The 22,931-nt window shown below is 34.2% G+C and overlaps 1 protein-coding gene across 1 annotated transcript in view; it reads right to left on the reverse strand.

Annotated features, from left to right (window-relative positions):
- Window positions 1-28: 28 nt before the first annotated feature.
- Window positions 29-22,931, reverse strand: part of LOC108215040 (anaphase-promoting complex subunit 1) — a 31,850-nt gene continuing 8,947 nt past the window's right edge. Inside the window, exons 11-37 of the mRNA XM_017387365.2 lie at window positions 22,068-22,524; window positions 21,041-21,379; window positions 18,002-18,085; window positions 16,645-16,737; window positions 16,401-16,460; window positions 15,412-15,510; window positions 14,979-15,119; window positions 14,045-14,125; window positions 11,736-11,807; window positions 10,971-11,042; window positions 10,050-10,143; window positions 9,856-9,938; window positions 9,694-9,750; window positions 9,497-9,574; window positions 9,249-9,370; window positions 9,010-9,170; window positions 7,451-7,527; window positions 5,878-5,991; window positions 5,686-5,787; window positions 4,405-4,545; window positions 3,980-4,153; window positions 3,627-3,690; window positions 3,406-3,545; window positions 3,179-3,330; window positions 2,634-2,712; window positions 2,119-2,217; window positions 29-1,024 (exon numbers count right to left, since the gene is read on the reverse strand). Coding sequence (XP_017242854.1) covers window positions 635-1,024; window positions 2,119-2,217; window positions 2,634-2,712; window positions 3,179-3,330; window positions 3,406-3,545; window positions 3,627-3,690; window positions 3,980-4,153; window positions 4,405-4,545; window positions 5,686-5,787; window positions 5,878-5,991; window positions 7,451-7,527; window positions 9,010-9,170; window positions 9,249-9,370; window positions 9,497-9,574; window positions 9,694-9,750; window positions 9,856-9,938; window positions 10,050-10,143; window positions 10,971-11,042; window positions 11,736-11,807; window positions 14,045-14,125; window positions 14,979-15,119; window positions 15,412-15,510; window positions 16,401-16,460; window positions 16,645-16,737; window positions 18,002-18,085; window positions 21,041-21,379; window positions 22,068-22,524 — 3,625 coding nt within the window. The 3' untranslated portion in view covers window positions 29-634. The remainder of the gene's footprint in view (window positions 1,025-2,118; window positions 2,218-2,633; window positions 2,713-3,178; window positions 3,331-3,405; window positions 3,546-3,626; window positions 3,691-3,979; window positions 4,154-4,404; window positions 4,546-5,685; window positions 5,788-5,877; window positions 5,992-7,450; window positions 7,528-9,009; window positions 9,171-9,248; window positions 9,371-9,496; window positions 9,575-9,693; window positions 9,751-9,855; window positions 9,939-10,049; window positions 10,144-10,970; window positions 11,043-11,735; window positions 11,808-14,044; window positions 14,126-14,978; window positions 15,120-15,411; window positions 15,511-16,400; window positions 16,461-16,644; window positions 16,738-18,001; window positions 18,086-21,040; window positions 21,380-22,067; window positions 22,525-22,931) is intronic.

Below are 22,931 nucleotides of genomic sequence, written 5' to 3' on the forward strand. Positions count from 1 at the left end.
AAACTGAAGTTGTATAAACCAATGTGTATGGGAAAAAGAAATCAGTGATGCACAATGCATACACATGTACTCTTAAAGTATCAAACCATGTCCAAGAATTGCATACATTGCATGGTCCTTTCATGTATATGGTGATGGAGCAGTACATTTTGGATCTAACAAATCATTTCTCGTCCGAATATAATTACAACCTGTCTCTTTGAATCTTACTATGTCTCTTGACAATTGACAACAGAACAAGATACATGTATAAAATTCCTATGAAACATTGTAGGAAAGTCTATTGATCAATATACAAGTCATTAGTTCCTTTCTAATATGAGGACAACATGACTTGTTACAGTCATTCGGGCAGATCAACTGCAACATCACCCACTGGCAATTAATACGGCCCTCATCTTTCTCCTACTTCTGGAGCATTGTGATTGGCTTTAAAAAATGGCGCTTCGTGCAGTTTACAGACCTTATTCCCAAACTACATGAGTTAGTTGATTCTTAATATTACTGACCAAAAAGAGTAATGTTTTGAGGATTTCCTTTTTACTCCAAACGAGATGCAAGAGCACACAACCAGGATGTAAAAACAGCTAGCATCTGATAGTTTCTCTCTCCATCAGCTCTCATTACTAACCAATTATGAAAAGCAGAATTTATCAATATCTGCAACTGCTTGAATATGGGTTCTTGGAAATAACAAATGTAACAAGGGAACTGAACAGGAGGATGTTCCTCCTAACCGTAAGGGTCGAAGTTTCTCCATGACTCTTTTAACTATACTGGGCGCGGGTACACCATACCAATGGAGGTACCAAGCAAGAACAGTTGAAGAATCTCCTTCCTGGCCCTCCTCGGGCCATATCCCTGAATTTAGGTAATTAGGTAGATCATCCGTCAGGGATGCAGAATAACTAAGAAGATCATCCATGCACTTCTCAAGCGAACCAAGAAAAGCAGATTGAATAATGCTTCCCCTGGATGTTGCCAAACGTCCTTTGAGCACTGCTTCATTGTAGGCTAGCGCTAGCTGCACAAAGAACCAAATTATAATTACAGGGGTAAAGAATCAGAGCTTAAGAAGCCAAAAGAAAAAGGTCTTCTGCAACTTGTCAAAATCTGACTAAGTATGAAAACAGGTATCTTTTGGTTATGGTCAATTACAGAAAGTAAGATACTCAAGCACACATGCCTAATGCTTCCACTGAGGCTTTAAACCTCAACCTACTTTACCAATAGGAAAACGTATTCGGCAGGCTAACCCTTGATGATAAATATAGCTCAATTAACTTCCTCTATCAGGCTCTTTACAATAATCTTGTTTATGGTATGTATGGCAGCTAACCTAGATTTCTTACCTTGAGCATGGATATCATATACAATTTATTGCCACCAAACCCAACTTTTGAGTGGATAGCCTGGCTTATGCAGGAATGTAAATTTTTTGTACTATTTTCTTCCCTAGTCCCTTAATGGAACATGTTATTGGATTGGTCAATGTAAAAAAAGGACTTACTACTGTGAGATTTCTTTGCCATCGCGGATACTGAAACTACATAGCAACAACGAAACTCATGATTCTTAAAGCAGTGCAGTAAGCGTTGATTTATTTGTACATTAAGGGACTACCTAAAACATTGACCAATCAGAGCACTACTGAAATCACCCTTGGAGTGAGTATCTAAATGGGAGAAGTTCAATATCCTTGGGACTGAACATTCGTACTAAAAATATTAGTCTATTTATATTACCAAACTTGTAAGACCAGTTGAATGGACATGCTGGAAGATGGCACAACTCCGAGTCAGCAGTCAATTTAGCCTATACTTGATTTATAATTATAGTGGAACTAGCCTATACATGAATATGATGGAAGTGTTACCAGTGCAAATAACATATTCATATCATGATAAAAAGAGATTTGCTTGTTGCTTGTGTTCTATAAACTGTCAAGCAAGTATTATACACAGTAGACAGTTATCCTTAGATGGAATGAATGGAGAAAGTAGCCTGTCAGATCAACGAAGAGATTCGAAAATATGAAATTGTTTCTGGACTGGCACAAGCCCTCGTGAGAAAGTTCATTAAGTAAAATTGTCAAGAAAACAAAGGATGGCCACCTACCTTAAAACTAGGCACGAAAAGTGTATCGCCCAAAATGGGAACACCGCTTGTAAGCTGGTCAGCCAAAGACCCAACTGTTGTGTATAATGACAAATAGACCTGGATATTACAAGATAATTAGTCATATGCCCAATTGAAATTCACAACTACACATAGCACTATACTAGTGACCACTAGAGGACCACCAATGAACTTCAGGAAGAAATTATCGCAATAATTAAATAGATAAATCCTTGTCAGGTGTGTTTTTAAAAATAACATAAAAAATCCTTGTCAGATACAGCTGATATCATCAAATTAATTCCTTCAGAAACCCGTGCTAGTATATGCATGTTAAGTTATTTCAACTGGATGCTGAAGATATATATTAGTTACTAAGCACCATCACTTGTTCAGCTCAAGTGGTCGGTACCTTGAGATTCTCTTCAGAGATATTGTGAGTCTCTCAAGAGTTGCTGTGAAATTCAAATTATAAAAGAAAAGGGTGAAATTTGATGACAGAATGACGTGGTAACCTGTAAAAGGGCTGGCCTGTCCTTGCTCACACACTCGAATAATACTTGCAAGCAAAACTCTTGGAAATCAGCTTCAGATCTGCAATACTTGAAATTTGTCACAATAAAAGGCAGGACATTTTCTACTTGCACATTTTACACAATATCCATATATGTAAAAGTTCAATCCAGAAGTGTATCAAAAACTTTTGGTGATTCAAAACCCTATTATCTGCAACACTTAGGTGACTCTTAAGATCCCGTAAAGAAAAAACAAGGTTGCAAAATATATAATAAAGGGAATCTGTATATAGATATGTTAAATATGCATCTGGTTTCCTCTAAATATTGAAGACCATCAGAGAAAATCCACAAGTTTCCAAATTATTAGGTACTTGAAAGTTAGAACATACATTCCACACCTTCAGAGGTTTACAGAAATTAAAATGTCCTCTTACGATGTAACAGAACAAGGAAGAAATTAAGGCAAGATAAATCCATCATGCACGCTTCATACTTCATAGATAATGGTATAGAAATGATTTAATTGAAATGCAACAACTTGCCTGCTATCCCATGAAAGGTCGCAGCAAAGTTGAGCGAAAGCATTCAAACTTGGATCAGATGAAAAAGTACTGACAAGTTGATGAACTGTTGCTGGTACACTATCATCATCAGTACTGAGGATACACGTTCTGAGACTTGTTAAACCAAACACCTGTGTAGAGCAACCTAACATTATTTATTCTTTTCTAACGAAAATTTATTAGCATAAAGGTAAATAAACTCAAACCTTGTGCATGGCACGTGAAAGTAATGACTGACATCCTATGGGATCGTCAACATAAGAACATGCACCAACTTTTCGCTTAATATAAAGTATGCCAGAATTAAATGGGTCGTCCTTATCCCCAGCATTCCACCAAGGTTTCTCTGAAAAATTCCCAACTTTAATTGGTTGGCATGTTATGATATTTAATAACAATATGCTAACTAAATTGGAAACAATACTACCTTCGGGATTTAGTTCAATGACTTGAGGCCAATATCGAGGACCACAAACACGAACAGTCTTCAACTGCAGAATTGTCAAAGAATTCACTGATTAGAACTTTTCAGTCAAAGGACACTAAGAAGGTGTTGTCTTAACAATTCAAATAAATGTAATAAAAACTGTAATGATAGTGAACATTGACTATATACTATAACCAAATACTGGCCTAAATTATGTAATAGAAGTGCTTTAATCGAAGATATTATGTAGAAAAATTAGCCATCTAGTTCTAGGAAGGATAACATCAATAAATTTGAAGAAGCAGAAAACAAGTAACTAGAGCACGAGAAAACAATGACTGTCAGGAACTTACTATAGCACGCTCTGGTAGAATGCAAGGGGTAACCTCACAAAAACTAGTCTCCGCAAAATGTTCAGTCTCCTTAACTGTAACTTCCAAAGGGGCATAAACTGGTAAACCAGTATCTACATCAACTGTTTGAACCCATCGAGCTTCCGTTGCAAGGACATATAAATGCCTAAATGCCTAGAAAACAAGCATGCTTTAGAGTTTAGACAATAGCTAGACATGTACACATACTAAATCAAACAATGTAAGAAATCAACACTAGAGTTCCTCGTTCTTTCATTTGATTAGTGCAGTTGTAACCATTCACAATCTTAGAAACTTCAACACTAATATTTCTCATTCTAAAATGATCAAGAACTTCTATGGTTGTAAATACTCAATGAAGACAGTTGAAAAAGAATATTAAAACAGGACCCTCAATAACCTACCTGAAGGTGGCATCGATTATCATTTGGTCCAGTGGGCAAGCGAGGATATAGGGTTATAAGTAATGCGGCAATAGAGTTATTGCTAGTCGAAAATGTATGCATTCCACCTCCAAGAAACAAGAAACCCAAAGATAAGCTTACCTGAAATTGTGAAAAATGATTTAACAAATTAAAAAGATATATCTATCTTTATTATAGGTAAATCTATTTCTATTATATAGTTGGACATAATGGCCAAGTTGATAGATATACCATTTAAATGTCTATTATATTTAGTATCAACTTAATCTGGCCGGGCCAACTTTTGTGCAATGTGAATATATGTATAGAACGTAAATCCTTGTCTCTAAAGATTGTAACTTCTTCAAATACTGCAAATTGTTTTGGGGAAAAGATGATAATGCAGTCCAATTTTGGTCATCATTATGCAAGGGAAAATATCCTATTAAAAATCAGTAATATGTCATAGTACCCAAGCTTATGGCAGAAATAAGGAGTCACAATTAGTAAAAATTTGCACATGTTCCCCAACAAAACAAAATAATCAAAATTAATACTAAAAGACGTGTTTAACTAAAAGTTTTCAGGTCCACATCTTTAAACAGAGCTTTAGGAAAATACACAGAACAAAATGAGTATAGCAAAGACATAGCTAAAAATGTGTGTGTGTGTGTGTGTGTCACTTTAAAAAGGACATTAGTCTGTTCAAAACATGACTGCTCATAACAGTAATAGGGAAGGGAGAGAAGTTTCACACAAATATATTTAGTTAAACTACCTTATAACATTTGATCTTGCTGATCAGAAGTAAGACTTTGAAACTGTTCTCAAGTTTTAAGAAATGCACAGACTCTAATGGATGAACACAAAACATATATTCATAATTTTGGAGCCAACTGATCTGATATTTTAAGATATTTAGTGCCTTGGCGGTACTTGATCCATTAATCTTTCTGGATCTCATATTTTATCTAAATGTTTTACTAAAATGTACACTCCTGCTGTTTAACAGATCATTAATCAAATAAGACGACACCAACTTTAAGAAACAAGTCCGAAAGGTCTCGGATCAACCAATAATACTGCAGCTCATGCCAGGAAGTACAGCTACTCTTAGAATTTGCAGATTTCATTTAACATTTATTAAAGAGCACCATAATTGATCTTTATTAGATATTATTCACATTTTAAAGTAAACATTAAAATTAGCAGAACAGTATCGCATGAGAGGTGCTAGACAACCATATATCATATCTTATGGCAAGCTGAAGGAACGCTTACCGCAAGTTGAGTACCGTAACTAACATGCCCATCAGCCGAATTTCGAGTACGAAGAAATCTTAATAATTTAAATGTTTGCAAATGTCCAGAACCTGCCATAACCTGTGCCCCATAATCAATGTTTAACACCCGCAAAGGCGCTATGAGAGTAAAAGAACAGTTATAAATTTTCAATTAAAAAGTTCTTCCTACCACAGATAAGGAAAGAACAATGAGATGCAGACATGTCTCCAAGGTACCCCTATCAACGTACTGCAACAGTCCTTTTGGGAAACTTTTGCAACTTGAAACAGAAACAGGCTTTATCTGCAGATGAAAAGCCAGCATAAGTTGTGCGTCTATTGTGTAATATATATAGTTTAGGATCCAACTGCATTTACTTGAAGCTGTCACCTGAAAACATGCTAGCTAAGATAACATATAAAAAAACCTCAATCCCTGATTCTACCTGTTTCTTTGAAGACATGCAATTCTCGAAGAAAGTTCGCAGAAAATTAAAGTCTATTCTTCTCGGTTCCACGATTATTTTGACCCAAATGAGTTTCCCATTGGTTTTGTAATACGCTAAATTGAAGTTTGAACAGAGTGAGAACTTCTTTATGCAAAATAATATTCAAACAGAACCCTTGCTAGTTTTAGACTTTTAATTTGCAATTTATATTTTTTTAAAATTTCATTTAGGGCTGTAAAAGAGTCGATCTGAATTTTTTCATTACAAACTCGAGCCCCATAATTTCATTCGATGCGAACCAAACTCGTCAAGCTTATCAGACAAATTCTCAATTCGAAGTCGTTACCAAATGAGCGAAAATTTTGAGCCTGGTCGAGTTTGAGTTGTTTAATAACCAATTATATTTTCAATTTGTTTTGGGCTAATCTAAACAATAATAAAATCCGCACACATTAAAATTTGTTAGATAATTGGTAGAACAAGGCTCTCGAGAGTATAATATATATATGAAAATTGAAAACAAAATCCTTCCTATTGCATTATTTTTACTATATAATATCATATACACTATGGCTAATCAAGTCACTCCAAGCTTGACAAATCAAGTCGAGCACGAGCCGAACAATCATTAAACTCGACTCAATAAGCTTATCAGACAATTGTTTCTTGTTCAGCCTCAAGATTTATCTGTTATCGAACTGAGTCGAGCTTAATAAATTTGAGTTCAAGTCAGACTTAATTTCCAATATATGCTATATTATACTTGCTATAATTTACATCGATTAATTATTGTATAAAAGGGTATGAATTGTTAATAATACTAAGTTGTACATATGTAAATAGTTAATAATACTAAGTTGTACTCCCTTTGTCCCTCTCAGTTTTGTACAGTTTTTTTACATTGCTTGGCACGCTTTTTAAGGTGCATATAGAACATAGTTTTAAAACTCATTTTTAAAATTTTCTTTTTTTGTATAAATTTTTATTTAGGAAAAAAAAGGTTAAAATAATTTGTGAAACTACAATTTATAGGAGCCTTAAAATGTGTGTCAAGCCCCCGTACCCCAAGGTAAACTACCTGGGGGGACAGATGGAGTAGAGTAATTAGTAAGTCAAAATCGCAAATTTAATATATTTAACATTTCTACAAAAATTATTATTTAAATAATATAATGAAGGTGGCATATGAATATGTATACACACACACACACCCACACACACACATACCTAGCAGCATGACACTGAAGGTAAGACCTCGTTAAGTATATAACAAGAACAACAAAAGACCTAGTAGCATGAGAATGAAAACTAGACCTCGTTAAGAAAGTAGATTGCATATTTGTAAAGCAACTCCTGTGCATGTCCATCTCTAGTACCAGCATATGTTAGACCTGCCAACAATGAGGTCTTAATACCATATCATAAAACAAAGAACTAATGTCTCTACTTTATCCAGAATAAAACTAGTAAACTTATGAATGACAGAGTCAATTGCAAAGAGTTAGGCAATAATCTTAGAAGCAAAATTCCAGTAGGAAAACCCTAGATTTATCAACCATCAACAGACTTATATTGCCTCCTTTCCAAACATAATATAACAGAGTCCCTTGGACGATTGCACCCGTACATTATATTGGCCTAGGGATTTGGAAAATCTTCAGTCCATGCATAGGATCCGAAGAGCGGGAAAATAACCTATGTTTGACATCATTACATAATTGCCTAGGGACTCGAAAATTTTAATAGTTAATGAAGATTATAATTTAACAAGGTCATAAATATATATAACCATTATAATTTGAACACAAAAAAGTACAATTCAGTCGAGGATATACTTTTGATTGAGTATAATATAAAGAACATTTCCCTCTTATTATAATGTATATGTATGCCTCCTTGGAAACTGCAGACTTCAGGCCATATCTATCTCTTTATTAAGTGATCTTGCTATGTCAATGTCCAAATTGAAATTCTAAAAAACTGTCAACCCTCTCCTCCTTTCTACTATCATACTATGAATGCCCTGAAAAAGCAAAAAATCGAGGCCCCGTACAGGATCGATGACTACACTCGAGAACTTTGATAAACCAAGCTTAGTTGCCATGATAACCAAAACTCTAAGGTTTCAGTAAAAACAACTTAATTGATCCGTACTTCCTCGGATAAATGTTTCGTGCTTATCTTATTGAGATAAGGATGCAACTGCATGTTCACTAGTAATGTAGTTTGCAAGAGTATTGTTGGGAAAGTCATGGAGAGGTAACTAGACCTGCTTAATCGTCATAACCGCGGTTGCCAAAAGTTTCAACTTATCAACTACTGAACTATGATAACTTGCTGTACATATTAGACAAGATTGCTTAATGATATTTATACAAGGTTCTTGAGTCACTCCTAAGCCCTATGTATTATGTGTTGGGGTTACAATGAGTTAACTACACAATTGCATATAAAATTATGGATTCCTACACGAATTTGGGATTTGATCTGTGTAATATCATTCCCATAGGACGTCAGTTTTGATCAGTGTAATATCACGCACGTCCAGGGACAATGCTATTGGTATTGTTTTCATCATCTATCAGGATTAGTTCTAATCGAATATGTTAATTATGTGTCCATAAGAACTTATATTTAAATTGAAGATTTCAATTTAAAGTCCCAAATCATCATGGTGCTACAAAGCTCAATAGAATGGTCGAAGTTTTCACGTATGTTTGAAAAATTATGAAGTTTTATCATTCTCATGTAACGACACACCACATATACTTTTATTCTCACGAAGAGACCATTAAAATGTGAATTCATATGAAAAGAAAGTCTTAAAATATGTTTACAAATAATCTCACGGATACAAAGCAAAGGCCACTTACCCAGTGAAATACAAGCTCCGGCTACTATATTAACATATGCCTGAACAAAAACTTCAGCGTCCATTCCGTCAACATCACTCATTTCATCACTTAGGCCTTTAACCCCACTTTGCACAATTTCTGGTATCTGAGACTGAATCCAATCTTCAGATGGATGAACCCTACAAAATGAATATTTACATTGATCCTAAAAGCCACGAGAAATATAACAGGATTTTGAAAGTGTGCGCGTATGGTACCTGCTCCACAGAATCAAGTTCCGAGCGATAACACGAAGCATAATAAAGTCAGGTCTCACGTACTGCAAATCAAAATGCGTTCGAGGAATAGAGAGTCTTGACACCATCACATCTGATTCAGTCTGCATTATTTTTACAATAAATTGGTAGTATTAAAAACATACAAGGTCCCCCCTGCGTGATGCACTCTTGACTAGAAAAGTGCACCAGTGTACAACATGTCACACATGGTGAATTTACGACAGTACCTTTAAATACATTAATGCTAGAGCTATTATAGCTCCAGGAGCAGTGACGTCCACATTAATTGGGTTCCCATCCATTACCTAGAACAAGAATTGATAGCTTATAAAGAGGTACAAATCAGAAAGAAAGAAAAACTGATGGTATCAGGTGTAAACATGAAATTTGAAACAAATGATTTGTAAAAAGAACATGGGAAAACCTGCCCAACACCACGACCATGCTCATCCATTGACGGTGTTAGGAGATGAGATTTGTCCTGAAGTGCAAAAAATTACAAAATTACGTCAAACATATAGTCTAACATGAAGATATTAATAAATCTCGTCTCATCTAGTAATGAAAGTGTTGAACAAGCTTTTACATTGTGACAGTCTTTACCACCAATATACTGGAACAGTCTATCAACAAATTTGTCCATGAAACCAAGAGTGTCTTCTCCACGACCTTCGAGTAACATTAAGAATAATTTTTAAAAAATAAAGAAGATAAGCATGTTTGGAAAATGTATAATATTGACGAATTCTGGTAAATGAGAACAATTACAACGATTCATACCCAAGGCAACAAGACCTAGAGAGAATCCAGCCGAAACTGCATAACCTTCTCTTTCAAGTACATTATCACCTCCACTTCTCCGTCCAATTTCTCCCTTTAAACCAGTTGTTAATATATCATGTGCTAGTACTATGAATAATCCACAAGGCCATCGCAAAACTGATAAATTACTATTTTTGACAGAGAATATTAAATATATAGATATATTACAGGATACGAAACGACATTTTTAAAGTTGATTTGAACAATGTGTAATCCATAGGCATTCTCAGTTATCATAGAAACTCCCTAATAACTTCCCTTTTGGCCTAATTTGTTGCCCTCTAGGCCCTCAAAGTTACCTTCATAAACTTTGAGTAGTTTTCGGCTCAAGCTCTATACAAGTTCACTGAACATGACTTATCTTCTCATCTACGTCTTCACTTTAATTTTCATATACCTACTAAAATTTGGGATTAAAACTTCCATCACAAGGACCCATATTATTATAAATTATTGATTACTACCTATCTCAAAAAAAAATGTGGCCATGTTTAAATACATCCGAGCGTCTGGTACTCGTATTCTAAAGGGAATGGGGGTAAGTTTGAAAGATCATACTTTATGATGATCGATTTAGCATGTTCAACTGATCCATTTCGAGACCATGATTTACTCAGACTGAAACATGAATTGTATTAGTTCTTGTACTAGTCATTTGAATATTAAGTTGCCAATGGCATATGTTTCAATGTTGTATCCACGAAAGCAAAGTACCTCATTAAAAAAGGGATAAGATATTCATCCACATATATGCCAAAAAATTGATTTTGTTGACGATAGTCTATAGTTATATCTAATTGATGGTTTAAACAGCATTCAACATTGAGGTGAATACTATTCATATAGATTTCAGTACAAGCATAGATAAATATGCCATACCAAGAGAACTTGCATAGTTTGGGGGTGCGCAGATCCTTCGTAAAGAAGCCCAACAGACAAAAGTGCTGCAGACTAAAAAAATGAAACAAAAGAGTTATAAGCTCAAAGTCCCCAGTTTCTGGAAAGAAATATAGACTCAAGACACCCACCTACACATGGAGTCCCCCCTCTTTGTTATGCAAATGATAAAATGATTTTTAAAAACTGTAGATGTGGTAAAAATTCTATATCGAACTAAAATATATACTCCCTCTGTCCCATTTAATTGTATACGTTTCTTTTCAACTGTTCGACACGCATTTCAATGCTCTTATAAAATATAGTTCCGTAACTTATTTTTGAGATTTTCTTTTTCTGAATAAAAATATAACATCCAAACTTTAATTCAGAAAAAGAAAATTTTAAAAATAAATTACACAACTACACTTTACAGGAGCATTAAAGTCCGTGCCGCGTCCCCGTCCCCCAATGTATACAATTCAGGGGGACGGAGGGAGTATCAGATAAAGTTGTGAAAAATGTGACTAGCAGATAAATTAAAAATCACGAATAATTAAAATAGAACTTGAAATTTATCTTCAAATGCAAGGAGTAAAACACCTGAAAACTAAATAGCCTGGTTAAGGACAAGGAAGGATATCTAAATAATTTTAAAATTTTGAAACACATTTAAGAAAATTTCTGGAAGGATAGCCGAAGATCATATTAATAAATAAAAGACCAATGATTTATGGACTACAAGGATGAAAACAAAGTTGGAGATACCTGCAAGAGGGTTGGTAATTCCAACTCAGGAAAGGAAGAAGGATGGCGAGCTGGAATGTGAACATAAAATGACTGCCACATATCAGTTAGTACAAATCAGTAAGAAGCAAAAATACTAATAAATAAATCTTCGTGCACTACAAACATTGCTAGGCTATTTCCATTGGAATCGTGGATTGAGTGTTTTTTTTTTCCAATATAAATATTACAAAAATATCTATAAGAACAAAAATATATCATTTCATATTGGATTATTGGTCAAAAAAATACAAATTTCAATATTTTAGATGCAAAGATGTTGTATGCCATATCATAATAGCTAACATAGCTTCATAGCATATCTTACAGAAAAAAGTCAGCACTCCCTCTGACCGGTAATTTTGTCTCATTTGACTATTGCAAGCATTTTTGATGTATAAAAAGGGCACATAATATTACTTCCTTTTTCTTGTATAAAAGTTGAACTCAAATTTTTATCCAAAAAAGTAAATGAACTTATTGGAAGCAGGAAGTAGGTAATACATAATTATTTCCTTTTCATTACTACAAAAATTATCTTAGTCTCACTTGAACAGATTTTATCATCATCAAATATACCTTTTCGTAAATAACTGATTATTTACCCTTGCTAATTCAAATCACCAAAAATACACAGCTTCTAACATGTTAGGACGCAAAGACGAAGCAGCTACAATATTAGCATAATGCATCAAGGGGACATGCTGCAGACATGGTCATGAGCATTCTCTCGACAAATATCATGGTATGTTATATAGACTCGTCAAAAAAAAGAATGATACAACAGGATGAGTGCTCACTTTGATTCTTTATACAAATAAATGATTGTAGTGCAATGATTTACAAAAATAGTTTTTTTTTTGGGAGCTCTTTGGTATCACCTCATACAATGACAACATACAATAACACACTCCAAGTTGATAGGACTTAAAAAGTTAACATGACAATAAATCTTATTTTAAATCACAAAGAATGTAATAGAACTGTATGGAAATGAGAGATGGTAAAAGGAAAAAAAAAAAAAAAAGTTGCACCACAACATTATGGTCCAGAAATATAATAGGAGCATCTCCAACGGTGTTGGCTAAAATAATATAAATAAAGATTTTCTAAAATTTACTGAGCAAGGTGCTGTACTCCAATGGAGTTGGCTATAATGGTTGCATATATTTCAAAAAGAATGTTACTATTTTATGTTGTTATAAGAAGAATATATTATTTTAGTATGGTAATAGATGTTGTGGAACTTTGCTACAGGTCTCTTGAGGTTCAGCATATATAGCCAAGATGATGAGGTTGGCTAACTATTTAACTAAGGGTAATGTGGCATTGGAGTGATCAAATTTTTACAAATTAAAATTTCTATTCAAGGCATGCCTACTGGCAACAGGGAACCGTTCATCATCCAGCCCTTGTAGACTTTTAGCTAAGGGTTTTTCATGGTTAGAGATGCTCATATTCATTATAGCTCAGCACCATATGCTATGTTTGGCTAATTGTGGGGAAAACATAAAAATATGCCCACCTGTCTTGTTATATATCTTTCTAACTAGCAACCACCCTCCATATTACATAATAAGCTTAAGATTACATAATAAGCTTAAGTTTGCTAGTATGCATTCTAGCATATCACTCTCATTTTCCTCACTCATGAGATGAAAGGTATTTATTTGTTTCTTTGTGACAAAATGGCCCATGATTTAAAAATGTTTATGTTAAATTTGGTAGCTAATATTTGTTGATCCTTACATCTCTGATATTAACATGTATCATTTCTAGTTGAAGAAACGTTATTAACATAGACTATAAACTTCAATAAAACAAAATGTTTTTGAAATGTCTTATCAACGATCTTTCCACACTTTCTCACTGTTTTACTTTTATAGAACCTTCCAACTGAAACATTAAGGATCATTTTTAGACAGGAAAAAAAAAAGAGTAATTGATTTCCATACTTCCCCTTGTAATATCTAAATAAAATGAAAATGAAAATCAATATAACCTGCATCTTGTATAAGGCTACGTGATACTAAAACCATCTAACTACTTTATATTTTAATGCAAAACCAAAAAACAATTAAAACACAGTTATTTACAAGACTCTTCCAATGCCATTTAGATACATGAAAAGCAAGTGGCTCACATATTTAGGGATGGGGGGAGTGTATATTATACAATAGATTCCATGTATGCTCATTATCACACTAGGCTACTTGATACTAAAACCATCTAACTAATAGTGTCAAATCCATCAAACAATAATCAGGTAAACAGAAAAAATGTCAATTTACCTTTGATATTGCCGGATGCATGGTTCCCCTATGAGATGCTGCAAGTCCAAGCATTAGTCCAACAGTGGTGCTTTCATGCTCCTAAAACATAAGAGTATCAGAGATCCAACATGTAGACACACAGAAAAGAACACTTCAAAGATCTCCCTCTTTAGAAGGAACAATCAAAAGAAAGAAGAAGTTTATACAGTGTCGGAAATTAATAAGTTATGACAACATTGAATGCAAAACGTACATATAACTGTTTTTTCATATAGCACGGGTGTTAATCTACTGATTTGACATAACTGCTACTTTTCTACAACCTTACCAACACACATTAGCAAGAAGATGTATGGCTATGAATATTATTATACCTTTTAAAGCTACCAATAAAAAACACACTGCCAACAATTTGTTTAAGAAACTCTTGGTTTATCTCATTGCCTGAATATATTTTATTTACGAGATTTGTTTTACTTAGACGACCAAAGCAACAGAATATAGTATGGAAAGCAATGAGAAAAGAAACAAAAATTATTGCATAAAACACCTGTCTGCGTGTACAAAATACTGATGCTATAAACTTATGCTCAAAAGAAAATTTATGTTTAACTGACACATCGACATGGCAATGTGTTTGTCTGTCAAGTAAATCACTACTAATACTAGTTTATTAATACTCTGCTTAGTTCTTAATTTGAAAACTTGAAGCTGTCTATCTTTCTGCTTCATAGATGAGAAGCTTCAGTTGAGGACCATTGATATGAATTGTTACGCAATATGTAAACTTAGGTAAGAATTTAAAGAGGTCCGTGCGGTATCTTGGTTCAGGAAAGTGACAGCTAGTCTATCCTAGAAAAGATTGTGGTGAGCTTGATTGGTGTTTTAAATTAAATGTCAAAAGAAGACAAAGAAAGATAGAATTTGCAAAAATACTTAAAAGGAGAGGCACCTGAGAATAGTACTGATATATGTCGGTTATAGTCAGCACTCGTAGATGTCCGTGTAGCCCCAGTGCAAGAAGTAGTCCTGCATGGGTAACATTTGGTTCATTCGGTTTGTTATATATGATCCATGTCCTTGACATTTTCCCCTGTGAAACAATTAAAAGATCGCATGAAGTAGAACCAAGGATCAACAAAGTCTTAATATAACACCAAAAGTAAAACAATTACAATAGCAGCAAATACTGGATCACATAGAAGGTTCCAGGAGACCAGGACATCATGCAGTGAGCTTAAATACAAGGTAACTGGCATTTATCTAGGATTTGAAAAATGCTGCAATCATGAGCTTGAGTAACACAATTTCTATATTCATAATAAATACTACAATTATACAGCATAAATGTAACACAGATTCTATATTCATAATAAATTATTAACCTGAATGGGGGCAAGTCTTAGTCCAGAAGCAACAGCATTGTGAAACTCAGGCCAAGATTTGAGTTCCTGAATGTTCCTAATATTTGGATCTAGATTGACCTGTTACATTTTTATAAATAATAATAATAATTAAGAAATGCTTAGAGAAACTAATGTGTGTTGCAATACAAAGATGAAACTGCAAGAAATCTAGTTTTGCAGTAAAAGATAATTCTACATCTGTTCTTCGAAAAAGATGTCATACCTTTGACTACATGATGCACATATATGTATGCCATATTTACATAAATGAAAATACCTTTACCATGATTTCACAATTATTGGGCAAACCAAAAGTTTAGTAAATATATATGGCTGGAAAAGGAATAAGTCTGCTCAGATAGGAAGAGGTTTTACAATGGAATGTTATATAGTGTACTTAAAAGTCATGTAATGTACTTCAAAGTCAAGAAATGTAATGATCTGTTTAATACTCACAAAGGCCTAGTTGTTTTTTAATGGATACATCTGTCCATAGTTACTCACCCTAATCCTCGAAATAGAAGGTAACCAAAAATTATTTAAAGCAACCTTTTGTTACCTACCACTCCATCATAAACATCTCTTCCCAAACCATGTAAAGGGTGAATGTTATGTCCCCTTTCATCAATTCAACACACTTCAACTTTTATGCTAAACTTATTCATATATCACTATCCACACAAAAAAATAGACATTTCTATTTCGTGTAAAAAAATATTTAATGAACTCTACAAGATAGTAGAATTCTCTGAGGGGGGTGTTGATTAAGATATATATTTACATATTAAGCATCAAAAAGTTTTACACATTTAAAATGGGAAGAACACCACTGATAATTTAACACCACAAAACGGAAAGACTAATAAAATCAAATGTTTCTTTATATCTAAGATACAATCCATATTAAAAAAAATAAATAATATTAAGCTTAATTTTCAGACCGCAAAAGAATGGTAATACAAACACACCATTGCATTTTGTTGAGCAGGCAATCGGCCAGCTAGAATGAGCTTAGGAACTGTGAGCGCCTACAAATCATAAAACTTATACTAGTCAGGGTCATATACTCATTAAAAATACCAATTAACAAAGTCAACAAAGAGCACAACTGTGAAATGCAATTACTTTAAACAACTAATATTTGATATAAAAAAAATAAATTAATGTTGACCTTGAGAAGTTGCTGTGTTAGTTAAACAAAACAGACATTACCTCTGTCAGAAGAGTATGTGTGGTTGCAAGTGTAAATGCTCCGCGCCCAATAGGAAGAGCAGTTGTTCTTTGAGCAAGTTGCCATAACTGAGCCTATAAGAATTAGTTGCATTAAATTATTAATTTAACCAAGAAAAAGAATGAGATATATTTAATAATAGTTTCTGAACATATTAATATAAAACCTAATTAAAAATAACGACAAGTAGAACGTGACTATCTCATCCATTTATGGAAATGTCAGGAAGAGTACTTAGAAGCTATGTTATCGGAATCGGGTACGAATGTCATACACAGGTGTGGGTCCAAGAGTCAGATTCTTACACTAAAAATATTAGGATTCTTGATTATGAATTTGAAATTGGACAATGATGCGGGGACCCAGCATAAAAGTTTAACATAAGTAAAATTTTAAAAAAGATATTATCCTACATTTATAAAACTTTTCTACTACAAATAAATCAAATACACTACAATTACGTGCGTTAATTGGTAGAAAAATATATAGAAGTAACATAGAAAAGTCATCCAATCTCCTTCTTCTTTATATATAATTTGCAAGGAGATTTTTTATTTAATTTTGAAACAGGATGCAGCAAGGTGAAGTATCCGGTTCTGATAAGAAAGATCCGACTCCATGTCATGTCCAGTACACACGAGCATGAGAACAAAATTGGAGAGTCAGGGTAATTGAGCTTAGAAGATAACTATGTGTTGCAACAACATAATTGCTGCCAGTACACAAATGATAAGAATTTGCCTCAATATGCAATATATATCTAATTGTGTTTAGTTAAATTATGCTCATAGAAAAGAATTTGGCCTTGGAAAAACGACCCCTTGCCAAGAAATAGCAAATAGAGGAGGCTCTATAAAAAGGAATTCAAATAGGATCTTAGCAAAGTTGAATTTTACACCGAGACCCTGCAATAAAGTCTTGACAAAAAAGTTACTCACACCACTACAAGTTCTTTATCCAAATGCTATTTATCAATCAGAAAAATTATTAAGTTCCTGTAGTGATGTCTAAAAAATGCCTTCGAAAATTCTTAAAACCGATGATCAACCAAGCTCATAGAGGGCTCTTAAAAGGGGAGGAATCAATTATTTTCTTATTAATAAATATACTAATATGCCAAATAAAAATATGTACTTAAGATCAGTGACTTGCCATTTTTCAATAAAGTGCACAAGGAAATAACTATTGCAAATCTTGATAATGAAGCCAATGTATTTGAAACTTCAACTGATAAAGAATGTTCTTGTATGACTAAAATCTCTATCCAAGCCACTAGTATTATTGTAACTACCACAAAATTCTTAAGACATAAAAGAGCACATAGGCATGGTTGTGTACCTGTTGCAGGTCCTGATCTGAAGCAGTAGGATTAACAGGTGTCTGAATTGCCACAGGTCTTGCAGAACATAAAAGACGTCTAACCTACAAGGAAAAGGAGATAAAAAAATATATAGAACGCCCGACATAACGAGTCAATAAATGAAACAATGATTAAAAAGTAGGAAATTTACAATGGGGTGTTGGCCCTGAATATCCAAATTTGGGGGATTAATGCCCCAAATATCAAAATACCGGATATATGGCCCTTATTGCCCTTTAGAGACACTCACCACCCAAAACGCTACACGATGTAGCGTTTAATGTTTTTTATTTTTCTTTATAAAAAAGGAAAACGCTACTCACATTAGTGTTTATGGTTTTAGTGAATGAAATGGAAGTGAGCTGGGCTTCCGCATCTAAAAACGCTACTCATACTAGCGTTTAATGTTGGGCTTCTAAAGATCAAACGTCAACTCAAGTGGCGTTCCTCTTTTATTATAAATTAAAACGCTAATTCTCCTAGCGTTTGTTTTGTTTTTAGTTCTAAATCATTTTAAAACTCGGTCCTAAACCCTAATCGTCAGTCAATTTAATTTAAAGTATAATTTAATCATTCCAAAACCAAAACATAAACCCTAAACCCTAAATCTTAACGATTGTTAATTTACTTTTTAAAATTGGTTTCTCGGCTTTCAGGCCTTCGGCCCTAAAGCCTCGAATTAATTAGGGTTTAGGCTCGAGGGATTAGGGCCTAACGCCCCTAAACCCTCCATCCTAAACCCTAACCGTCGGCCAATTTAATTTACAATATGAATTAATCATTCTAAAACCCAAAACCAAACCTAAACCCTAAATGTTAACGATTGTAAATTTATTTATTCAACCGATTTCTCGGCTTTAGGGCCTTCGGTCCTAAAGCCTCGCATTAATTAGGGTTTAGGCTCGAGGGATTAGGGCCTAACGCCCCTAAACCCTCCATCCTAAACCCTAACCGTCGGCCAATTTAATTTATGAATTAATCATTCTAAAATCCAAACCAAACTTAAACCCTAAATGTTAACGATTGTAAATTTATTTATTCAACCGGTTCCTCGGCTTTAGGGCCGAGGCCCTAAAGCCTCGCATTAATTAGGGTTTAGGCTAGAGGGATTAGGGCCTAACGGCCCTAAACCCTCAATCCTATACCTTAACCGTCGGCCAATTTAATTTACAGTACGAATTAATCATTCTAAAACCCAAAACCAAACCTAAACCCTAAATGTTAACGATTATAAATTTATTTATTCAACCGGTTCCTCGGCTTTAGGGCCGAAGGCCCTAAAGCCTCGCATTAATTAGGGCTTAGGCTCGAGGGATTAGGGCCTAACGGCCCTAAACCCTCGATCCTAAACCCTAACCGTCGGCTAATTTAATTTAAAGTATAAATTAACCATTTTAAAACCCAAATATGAACCCTAAAATATTAACGACGGTTAATTTACGTTCCAATTATTATTTATTAGGAGTTACAGAAATTATTTTTAAAAAAGAAACAAAAGTATGTGGCATTGGGCTTGGGCCCTAAAAGTTGCAAAAGCTAATGCGTTTAGCGTTCCTCCTTCGAAATAAAACGCTACTTTACAAGCGTCTCTAAATGTCATTTGAGGGCCATTTTTACAAAATTTGTTATTCAGGGCATTAAACCCCAAAATTGTGTTATTTAGGTCCTTTTTTCTTTACGATGGCCGTACAATATGGCAACTAACCACTAAGTAAGACAAAGGCCCTTGTAACAAATATGGCAGGAAATTAAGGACTGCAATATAGCTGATATGATCTCTAGAGCCTTTTTAGGAAACACCGAGCAATTTCGGCCTGTTAAACATATACACTAGGCGATTTGAGCTAAAGCCCGCCACTTTGTTAAATCAAATGAAGCATGTCATGTTATATAGTATTTCATATATAATTCTTGTAGTACTCATTATCAATCTTATTTATAAATAACATGAATTGATGAGTTCCTGATAAATATGAGAATTTATTTGTCTAAGCTGATTCTCTAAAAGGATGGGATATCTTTCCTGTTTTCAGCCTTTTTCTTAATAGTATACAACATAAACTAAGCTATTGAACCAATCTTGCTCCAAAAACAGTTCAGCTCTTTTACAACCCTAGACATTGATACCCCCAAACAATTCAGACAATGTAATAATTCGTATCAAGACCAGAATGATCACCGGAACATCTCCATGTCTTTTGTCAATTTAATATATACAGCATGCAGTTGCTCCATAAATCAATGCTTGGGAACACAGAAACCTTGTAAAATGTTGTCTTAATTTGCATGGGAAGCAGTATCATGAACATATTTTAGACCATGGCATTGATATATCAAATTTACCACTGGTCATTTACCAGTTAACAGACCATTATCTGAAACTGTCAATAGTTAAAACATAGTCCAATTTTAAATTTCTATGGATAACTAAAAACACCAAAAACAAATTTCTGAACAGAAGGCTCCCACATACAGCTCCTAACGCAGATGAAGTAATAAATACAAAAAACAAAAATAAAACTAAAGACTTGTTGATGTTAGAACAACTGACATCTCTTTTCACAGGGTCGCTAAAATGCGGTCAATTTGTCTTCAGAACACTGTAGCAAGACGATTTCCTAGATTACTGAAATTGTTAGTTCCATGTAGCTTTTATCATTTAAGGAAACACCAAAACATGATTTGAAAAAAGTCCACTATTTCTGGCAATGTTTTATAAGAAGGGTTGCTTCAGATTGTGTTCCTTATAATCCTATTGCTATCAAGTGAGCAATCTTAAAACTGTCTTCCTGTGCTATAGAATAAACCAGATGCCTACTGAAAAAAATTGTATCAAACTACAACTAGAGGTAATTTTTTTACTAATAAAACAGTAGAAATTAAAGCTAGGAATTAATAACATCAAATATATCACAATTTTCTTTGCTAGGAAACCGTACAATTTAAGAGTGTCTTACTAAGTTTATACATAATTTAATATGCTAGCCTAAAGAAAGCAGGCATTATGTACGACATACCTCATTTACTCGCAAATCACGACCATATCTCAGCTGCATGCTAGAGTTAAAGATATGCTCCATACCATCATTTAAAGATCCATCAACAGAATCTGTATCCTCCAACTTGGTGATTTCCGATTCATTTGTATCAGAAGTTGAGGAAGGTATTGTCACAGGATGGAGATGTAGCATGTAAGGAGTGGACATGGAAATCAAGTTCATGTTGGTGTGAGGTTCATTTTCCTTTGATTTTCTTGAATGCGCCGAGCACAACAAAGCTAGGTCTTCTCGACCAAGAAGAACATAAGCAGCAGCGGGCCAATCAGTTGGAGGAGACTCACGACATTTATCCAACGCCTACAAGGTTTAAAATAAGTATTTAAATGCGACAAATTAGCCAATCGAGGGCCTTTGTGAACTGAGACATAAACGCATAACCATATATGGCTATTTATATACACTAATTACCTACGGCAAAGGTACGCTAACATAGTGGACAGCAATTGTGAATTAATAATCATACTCCCTCCGTCCCCCGTGGTTGTTTACGTTCACTGTTTGCACGCATTTTGAGGCTCCTATAAAGTATAGTTGTAGAACTTTTTTCTAAAATTTTCTTTTTTGAAATAAAAGTTTATGCATCAAATTTTTATTCAGAGAAAAAAAATTTAAAAAATATATTATGGAACTATACTTTAAATGAGTGTGGAAAAACGTCCCGAAAAGTAACGTAAAGAAATGAGGGGGACAGAGTGAGTACAACATATAAAATTAAAGTATCTAATAGTGTCTGGATTTTCGCTTTTGATATCCCAATTGGAATGGGACACTATAATATATGACCACTCTTAGTTGTTAAGATAAAGCAGCAGCATTTGTTATTATAGATCCAACTTTCAAGAATACCTATCACTTGGAAACTCAGAGCAACTCAAACATATAACCTACCTAATAAACTGGTGCATGACTCCTGTGTCTCAAATTAAAAAATTTATATGCCAGATTAGTCATATAAAGAACACAATCACAATTATTCATCACTTACATGACGCAGAGGAAGGGAAACACCAGCAGGCAGCAAGTCTAACTGTTGCAGCCCAAATCTCTCCCCAACCATTGCTAAGACTGCACGCTGCTCGTTTGTAGAAGATGATCCACTTGAAACATTACAGCAAACACCATTTGAAAGCTTTTTATCTAGCAATTCTGCACCGCATAGCAGGCTGTAGAATGAAACTATCTTCCGAGCCCAGCTCACAACATTACTGTCCTCTTTACTGATCAAAGGAGGAAGGTCACATGATTCAACAGAATTATAACCATACCGCAAACAATTCTCAAGCCATCTAAATAAACTTGGAGGAGTTTTACGAGAACATGCTGTCCTGCGTGTCTCGAATTTGAAGAGACGAGGAAAATCGCGTATATAATGATCCAGGTAGCTTTCCTCGCCTAGAAACCCAGCAACATTACTTAACAACGCCACCAGAAGGGTCAAGTCCCTGTAATGAAAATCAACATAAGATAGGCAACAAAGCTAGAAAAAAATGAACGAACCTTTTCTATGTGGTATTCAACATGACAGACAATGAATAAGATTCTCTAAGCTGAAAACATGCTTGCAAATGGCCTTCTTAATCAAATATGGGCCCCAAATGGATAAATCACTAAACTAACCTAATAATACATATAAACATCAGAATATACAATATCGATAACTTAAGAGAAAAGCAATATTTCTATGAAGAACATTGATTAAAAAGTTGCTTACTTCTCACTTGTAAAGAGGTAAACTGATCACCTAAAGTCTTAGACCGATGTTTAAATGTAACTTCAAAACCACCATATATTTAATTAAATAAACTTTTACCAACTTCCTTTCACATAGAACTGAAAGATATACAAAATT

Source organism: Daucus carota, chromosome 3 (assembly GCF_001625215.2).
Source record: "Daucus carota subsp. sativus chromosome 3, DH1 v3.0, whole genome shotgun sequence".
Classification (NCBI taxonomy): Eukaryota; Viridiplantae; Streptophyta; class Magnoliopsida; order Apiales; family Apiaceae; genus Daucus; species Daucus carota.